Here is an 8,347-nt window from a genome sequence, read left to right as displayed (position 1 = left end):
CAATAGCCATTCCATGGCATTTAAGCAGAAACAGAGTGTGAACCAACTTTACAGGCTTGACTGGAGTTGGAATGAATGTGGCCAGCAGTGTGACAAATGGCAGCAGACAAAAGGGTATTTGCTGCTGCATTGTCAGTATGAATCTGGAAAGAACATGACAGAGATTAGAGCAGAGGAAAAAAAGAATGCAAAAAAAAAAGCAGTAGGGAAGTAAGATGTAAGATCTGTGTGATACAGATACTGAAGAAAGTAAACGGAACATGGGAAATGAAGGCTAGGAACAAGGAAAGAAGTAGTTGCATCCTCTCCACACACACATACCATTCTTTCCCCTTCATCCCTTGCTACTCACTCACCAACTCATCTCCATTCTTAGCTGCTTTTGGGACATGTGGTCCCCAAAGCTTTTCAAGTCTTTCTTCAAGTCAGCTTCATACCACGTCATACACAAAAAGTACGTAATCTCTTTATTCTCAAAATATTATGATACTAAATAAAATACAAGAGGTATTGGGTTCATCTTTGGTCTCTAGGGCTTTAAGGGAAGCAGACTGAGCTCAGAGCACGTCTGTCATCTCCAAGATGTAGAAGGTACTGTTTGAAGGCATATATCCCAAGTGTGGTAAGAATGGACTCCAGCTCTTCCAGAGGAATGAAAGCTAATCTGAGAAGGCAACTAAGCAAGAAGACAAGGCATCAGAATAGTAGAAGAACATCAGGAAGGTGAAGGGTAAGCATTCTCCTCTTTCCTCTCTGCTAGAATCTAAGAACAGAGACTAGTGACCCAAAGTAAGGGACCAAAGTAGACAGCTACTTGGACCCCACCAGGGGAGCGCCGGAGCATTCCATGGCCAATCAGTTGTCACGCTCAGGGAGTGGGATGCTCTCCATAAGAATGGAGACAAACCGTTCCAATGTCTGTGCAGCTGCTTTCCCAGCTTCCAGAACTTCCTTGTGATTGGCCTTCTCCAAGTTGTCGTAATCCATGATAACCTTGTTAGTAATGAGTGAGAAACCAAAGACACGGAGCCCACAGTGTCTTGCGACAATAACTTCTGGGACTGTGCTCATGCCTGAGGGGGAGAGAGAGATGATGACTCATGTGGCTTCCCTCACCCTCACTCCCATAAGTTCACTGAATTTCAGAAAGTATCCAAAGCAACTAAATGACTGCTGAGCACTCACTGCCGCTCGTCTCTTCAGGTAGGCTTACTAGCTTCTTACACAAATGGCACAATCTGCTTCTGTGCTTTGTGGCAGTTACTGATTTGACCTTGCAGCCACAGGTAGAGAAGGTGGCAGTACTGACATTCTGGAACAGTGCTGAACTCAAGCCTATGGTCTCTGCTTTCCTTGTATTCTAATTCATCCTTCCCCGAATCCAGAAGCTCTTCCTCCCCTTTGCTATTTTACCAGGTCCTTCCTTCAAACCAGTCAAATCCCCTTTCTCACCAACAGCATCCGCTCCCAGCATCTTCAGCAGACGACTCTCTGCCACAGTCTCAAAGGTGGGGCCTGCCAACATCACGTAGGTGCCTTCTTGTAGTTTGCGTTGCTCCCCCATTTCTCCCCAGGCACTGAAAGCCTTCTGTCTCATATCCCGGTCATAAGCATCAGACATGGCAGGAAAACGAACTCCGAACCTAGAACACAGGTGGGATTATCTCAGATAAATGGCACCAAGTGAACTTTCTTGCCCATATTGTGGCCAAGGCCAGACTCTGCATCTAGAGCAAGGGGTTAAACCTCTCATCGTTGGGGCCTCGGAGAGGGTTCTGACCACAGAAACCAGGCAGGTTGATGTGATCACGGATCAGCATGATATCTCCAACTTCAAAATTGGGGTTGAGTCCTCCAGCAGCATTGGTGACCACCAACGTGTCCACACCCAAAAGATGGAAAATTCTCACTGGGAATGTCACCTTAGATGCAAATGATCAGAAAAAGATTGTTCAAAACCTCACCAACCAACTCAAAGGTAAGAATAATATGAACCATGAAACGAGATCAAAAAGTTGATCTTCAGCCCAAAGTAGGAAAGTTCTTCCATCTTCCCCTGATCCAACCAAGCTTTTATACCCCTGATTTACCTTTGACAGAGAGTACCCTTCATACATATGGAACCGGCCCTGCATCATCACACAAGATCTGCCATTCAGAAATCCAAACACCAGTCGACCCGCATGACCTTGCACTGCACACAGAAAAGGGGAAAAAGCTAAGTGATTATGCCAGGTGTAACGGTACATGCTTTTTCTCTCAGTACTCAGGAGGTAGAAGCAGGCAGGTCTGTCAGTTCAAGGCCAGCCTAGACTATATAGCAAGTTCCAGGCCAGCCAGGGATACATGTGAGACTGCTTCAAAAAGAATCACACTTCCCTATATCACACACACTAGCACTTACTAGAGGCCACGCCCTGTGTTTAACATGTGATGATATAATTAACGACAACAGTGGTGTTCTGAGCATCATAATCATACAAATGTACCTCGAGGTTAGAGACTCGGGATAAGAACACTGATGTGAACATATAACAAAAGGAATTTCAAAAGACTTTTCCAAACGGAAACTCACCCTGCAAGGGAGCAAAGGTGAGTACAAACCAAAGCCTGAAATAGTGAATTCAGTAATTACAGGCCTCTAAGATTTTCCAAATTCTTAAAATGTGTGTGATAATGAACTCTTCTAATTAAACTGTGTGCCTCCTTATTCCAGCTAGGGAGCTCCTGGTATACGCTGGCATCCTAAAGATGAATGAGGAAGATGGGCCCAACTGAGACTCATAGAACTCTTTTCTTTTTGACCCATAACAGTCCTGTGGGAAACAACACCCGTACTGGGGTATATGGGTGATGGGAGCACACAGAGTAGCCATTACTGCCATCCCATTATCTGGCAGTGTCCTCTAACGGATGGCCAACCTACACTCCTTTAAGGAGTGGCTCTGTCAGAGGGACTAGAATCAAGAAGAATCAAAAAAAAAAAAATCAATAGAACAAAGACGCAGCTGGAAAAGCCGAAAGTAAAAAGTGAGTGGATAAACTTCAAGTTAACTTGCGTATCACTTAGTTCAGGGCTCTCATCCTGAGGGAAGGAGTGGCAGATGGCCCACCTCACTACTGTCTGCCTTCTCCCTTCTCTTCAGCGTTACCTTTCCTCCCCTCACTCCCACACCTCCCTGCTCTTAGTCTGACATTCTTACCCCAAAGGGCTTTTAAATATTTATTAAAGTTTCAACTCAGCCAGGCAGTGGTGGCACACACCTTTAATCCCAGCACTTGGGGGGTAGAAACAGGTGGATTTCTGAGTTCGAGGCCAGCCTGGTCTACAGAGTGAGTTCCAGGACAGCCAGGGCTACACAGAGAAACCCTGTCTCAAAAAACAAAATAAAACAAAAAAAAAAAAATAAGAAAAAGTTTCAACTTCTTTAGGAAGAATAAAAAGAAAGATAGGTAAGAAGCTATGTTAAGAGAAATGAAAAAAGCCTCTTGTCCTTTCTAAATCTGAGTCTGAGTTTTCATGCTTGCGGTCACAGTGCCACACTGATGACAGAGCTCAACGGTACATTTCCAAAGGCCACTGTGAACCAAGTGTCCCCCTATGTTAATCCCTGGGTGTGCCCATAAGCACACGGCGGCCACGGTGCTTATTGTTGCTATGTATGTCTAGGCAGCAGAAGGAGATGGATAACGGGAATGATGACCTGGAAATAGGTCTTTGTCCCAGGGCTACAGGTGCTACTTCTATTGAAGATGAGTGCATTCACACGTGTGAGTGTTGGTGTGTTGGTGTGTGTGTGTGTGTGTGTGTGTGTGTGTGCGCTGTAGTATGAAGACAACTAGTGGGAGTCAGTTCTTCCCTTTCAGTTCATGGGTCTTGGAAACTAAACATGTTTTTTAGCACCTTTCCCCAACCCTCCTACCCTAACACACACACTATAGGGATTTCTTTCTAAAGTCATTCTGATTCTGTGATTGTCTCTTTCCCTCTTACTTTTGTCTTTGGTCAAATGTTAGGACAAGAGTAGAAACATCTCCTTGATTAGATTCCACATTAGTCCTTTGTGGTGGTTTGAATAAGAATGGCCCCCATACGTACATATATTTGAATACTGAGTCACCAGGAAGTGGCACTATTTGAAAGTATTAGAAGAATTAGCTGTGGCTTTCGTTGGAGAAGTGTGTCACTAGGGGTGGATTTTGAGGTTTAGAAGCCCATGCCAGGCCCTGTGTCTGTTTCAGCCTTCAGATCAAGATGTAGCTCTCAGCTACTGCTCTGGTGTCCTGCATGCTGCCATACTCCCCACAATGATAATGGACTGAACCCTGAAATTGAAAGAAAGCCTCTAATTAAATGCTTTCTTTCATAAGAGTTGCCTTAGTCATGGTGTCTCTGCACAGCAATAGAACAGTGACTAACGCCCCACAGTCCAGCCAGTACCTGTGCTTTGGGGAAAGTTGGGTATCTCACTGTACTCAAAGATTTGAGCCTGAGTTAATTTAGAAGTCAGCCCTCCTAAGCCAGAACCACAGATCACTGCCACTTGAGGTCGATGCTTAGTGTGAGAGCGAAGCCACTCGGCGGTTCTCTCATAATCTTCGTATGTGAACCTAGAGATTAAAGGACAAGTACACAGGCTGTTAGCACAGGAAACCCAACAGGTATTCTAAGGCAGAGGGCGGGGATGAAAGCCCAGTCCGTTTATTCAGCCACTCACCCATCTCTCTGCTCAATCAGTCCCACTAAAGGCCTAACATAAAACACCCTTCCTTCCAGAGCATGACAAAGTTAATGAAGCCCGTTTCTTTTGATGGCCCCACCTCATCCCCAGCACTAGGAAGCTCATACCTCTCCTTGTGACAGAAATAGAACCAGGTTTATGATGCAGTGAACAAATTAATTCGAGGATTCTGAATGAACTGTGGCCTTCCTAAAGGCAAGTCTCCTGTCTTTTTTTTTTTTTTTCTTTTTTTCGGTTTGAGACAGCGTCTCCCTATGTTGCCTACTAATCAACAACCCACCATGTCCTCATTCCCTGCTCCAGCAGTTCGTAGATGGGGTAGATGTAAGGGTAGGTACACTCAAAGCTCTGGATCTGAGCCTGGGTGGTAGCTGAGTCTACAGCTCTTCTCACACCTAGTCACCTTGGTCAACCTTGGCCCGGGTGAAAGTTGGGGCCAGCTCTCCTGAGTGCTGCAGCCAATGAGGGGCAGAGCCAGCTCTGCACAGCCCTCAGACATTAACATGTCCCCAGGTGGCAGTACTGGACCGTGGATATCCACTTGACCTTTGGTGGTAACAGACCCCACTGCTGCAGGGCCACAGACCCAGACATGGTTCTCAGTGGTAGCACAGACCAGGACCTCACCACGGCCTCAGGTGGCATCCCAGGCTCCTCACACCAGGCTCTTCCTCACTCCCCTCATGTTTCTAGTTCTACTTCCTTCACTGTGCACAGTCCATCCTGTTTCTCTTTCTCTTCCTCTCTATCACTCACTCGCTCATCTCAGCGCCCGGGGCTTCTGGGTGTCTGCGGTTGTCTTGGGCTTGCTCTGCTCACTGGGCCCAAATTTAATTAATTTTTAATTTAAAAATTTAATTACATTTAATTTGGTTGGCGTGTATGTGTGTGTGATGTGTTCAAAGCATGCCATAGCATGTGTGGTGGTTAAAGGATAACGGGTGAGTCAGTTATCTCCTTCTATCATGTGGGCCACAAGACTGGAACCCAATTCAGGCTTGGCAGCAAGAGTCCTACAGAGTCATGTCATCAGACCTCAATTTTTAAAATTTTTATTAATAAGTAATAAGAATATTCCTAGTAGAAGTCTAGAGGAAAGCCTTAATTTGTCTAAACACACTTCTTTGACTCCCAGATACAGATCTCTGTTATATGGAATTAACAAAGCTATTCAATGTCTGGGCCTGGTGGCTGGCAAACACCTTTAATCCCAGAATTCAGGTGGCAGGGTGGCAGAGTTGACCTCTGAGTTCAAGGCCAGCCTAGTCTACATAGTGAGTAACAGGCCACTCAGGCTACATAGAGATCTGTCTCAAAAACAAAGAAAATGTGTGCGTGTGTGTGTGTGTATCTATTCAAGACCAGAAACTAAACTTTCTTTTTTGTGGAGTTTTAGAGTTCATTGTTGTTTTCACACAGAGTCTCATGTAACTTAGGCCAGACTCAAACTCAGTATATAACCAAGGCTGACTTGACTGAGTTCCTGATCCTCCTGTCTCTACCTCGAAGTACTGAGATAACAGTGTGAGCTATGATTCACAGCTAAAAAACTAAATGACTGCAAAACAACACAAAAACCAGGCTTATTTCACAACATTGGCTATAAAATGCCAAGCTAGTACTGGTTGCAGACACTAGTTAAAAATAGAAGTTTGTAGGCCCATTCCTTCAGATGAAAAACTTGTTAAAGTTAGGAAGGGTGGCACACGCCTTTAATCCTAGCACTCAGGAGGCAAAGGCAGGCAGACCTCTGTGAGTTCAAGGCCAGCATGGTCTACAGTGTGAGTTTCAGGGAGAACCAGGGCTATGTACAGAGACTGTCTCAAAACAACAGGACAACCAAACTTGCTAGGAAGTTCTGTTGTGTAACAGTTAATCTTTCTATCTCCTGCTGCTCCTTCTCCCTCTCTATTATCTTTGCTTCTCATTTTGTCCTTCAGAGAGCATAGAACGACCTACATACTCATAACCAAGTACTAGAAACAATCAACTGGAAGCCGGGTGTGGTGAGGCAGACCTTTAAGGGGGGTGGGGGGAAGAGGCAAGGGGATCTCTGCAGGTTTGAGGGTTCCAAAACAGAATGAAGAGAAACCCTGTATAATCAGCCTGGACCTTCTCACAGTCCCAAGTCCAATTCCATCCCATCCAACTGCAAAGATCAAAGATTGCTCTCGGGAGTGGAAGAACTGAGGTGTGCATGAATTGAACACAACTAAAAAAAGCCTCCACAAGATTTTTTTTTCCTCCAGCCGGAGAGCCTTAAGTCTCAGCTACATGGCAGAGCCAGACATTAGGATAACTTGAGCCTAGCCTGGAAGTATAGCAAGACCTTGTCACACACTGCCACAGGAGTATATTATAGGAAACAAAACAGGACTACAACACAACAGGTAATCCTCAGTGAAACCGCTAGGTAGAGTAGGGACGGAGAGAGCCACAGGGTAACAAACAGAAGCAATTAAGTAGTCAAGAATTTAACGCAACAGCATCCTAAAGGGCCGGAAGTATGAGGCTTGGCCACCTGGCCATGTGCAGCCATAGCTCACAGTCCCCGAGGACACGTCGGACCTGAGATCATCCTAAAGCTATTGTGATCCCTACAGCTCTGGTGGTGAGTCAATCTAGGAATTCCCAACGCAAAACGAAGGGAGATTCTTTTTAAAAGTGGACAGGAAGGAGTGGATAAGTTTCTTCTGAGCAGGTCAATGAATACAGATTTCCCAGCCTTAAAGAGACTCCATTTCTAATTTGTTAATGCGACCTCCAGTTCGGAGGAAAGAGAGGGGCTGTCGTGGAAAGTGAGCAATTTTCCTTCTAAAGGAATTGTAGGATAGCACAACAGAATTATCACCTGAGTTACCTGGACCCCTAGAATGGAAACTTGTGTTATGAAGTAACCAGGGCTTGTGCGTCTTTTTCTACATATATCCACATACAACATAGAGGCACAACGTTTCCTGGTGACAGTGCCTTCATACACTGCGCTAACCTGTTTCTTCCTGCTCCGGGGCGCCCCTAGCGCTGGTTCCCTTGCCTGCCTGCCGCGCCAGCCGCCCCACCATTCCAGAGCCCTGACTTTGCCACTGGGCTCAGTGCCAGGCCTCTTTGCATCCCCAGCAGACTCGCTCCTTCTCTGGGCCCGGGCTGCTAAGTTCCCAGTTCTAAGCGACAGCCGATCCCCCTTGGCAGAACGCCCGAGTCCCCGGGCCCGGCACTTACTCGTTCTCCATGGTGTCACCGACGGCCGCGCCGAAATCCAGCCCTTTCCGCTTCACGGCGACACCGTCCGAGTCCGGTCAAGACTGTCAGTGCACTGTTCTCTAGACCGGCCTTTATATCCCCCCGGCGCCAGCCAATGGCAGCAGCCTTGTCTCCATGGTGACACACCCTCATCCAGAGGTGTGGCAGGAAACCTCTCCAGAGTTCGTTTCAGAGACACCCTCTCCTCGTCTATGGCAACCAGTAGGTGATCCCCGCACACATTCATGATTTTCCCAGCCAGAAAAGGAGCCATGTGGGGAAAGAGAGGCAGGGTACAGAGCCCCGGAACCGCCTATCTGCAACTCCATTCTCCTCTGTGTTATTGTGTAAGAATTGGAAAAGCG

At 46.3% G+C, this 8,347-nt stretch overlaps 1 protein-coding gene across 1 annotated transcript; it reads right to left on the bottom strand.

Annotated features, from left to right (window-relative positions):
- Nucleotides 1–444: 444 nt before the first annotated feature.
- Nucleotides 445–8,063, bottom strand: Pnp (purine nucleoside phosphorylase). The gene is made up of 6 exons (XM_028788478.1): nucleotides 7,962–8,063; nucleotides 4,442–4,611; nucleotides 2,091–2,194; nucleotides 1,747–1,922; nucleotides 1,453–1,643; nucleotides 445–1,073 (listed from the first exon to the last, which is right to left on the bottom strand). The coding sequence occupies exons 1-6, from the start codon at nucleotides 7,970–7,972 to the stop codon at nucleotides 856–858; spliced, it is 870 nt and encodes a 289-aa protein (XP_028644311.1). The 5' UTR covers nucleotides 7,973–8,063; the 3' UTR covers nucleotides 445–855.
- Nucleotides 8,064–8,347: the final 284 nt, after the last annotated feature.

This window comes from Grammomys surdaster, unplaced genomic scaffold (assembly GCF_004785775.1).
Source record: "Grammomys surdaster isolate TR1022 unplaced genomic scaffold, NIH_TR_1.0 125750, whole genome shotgun sequence".
In the NCBI taxonomy this organism is placed as follows: domain Eukaryota; kingdom Metazoa; phylum Chordata; class Mammalia; order Rodentia; family Muridae; genus Grammomys; species Grammomys surdaster.
Note: the sequence above shows the minus strand (reverse complement) of the source record. Positions and strands in the feature narration are given on the sequence as shown.

Bases quoted from the DNA above. Each gene is read 5' to 3' on its own strand.
- Pnp (XM_028788478.1), bottom strand. The intron at 1,923-2,090 runs GTAAATCAGGGG...TTTGCATCTAAG, and splicing joins AAGGGTACTCTCTGTCAAAG to GTGACATTCCCAGTGAGAAT. The intron at 1,074-1,452 runs GTGAGAAAGGGG...TCTCCCCCTCAG, and splicing joins GCTGGGAGCGGATGCTGTTG to GCATGAGCACAGTCCCAGAA.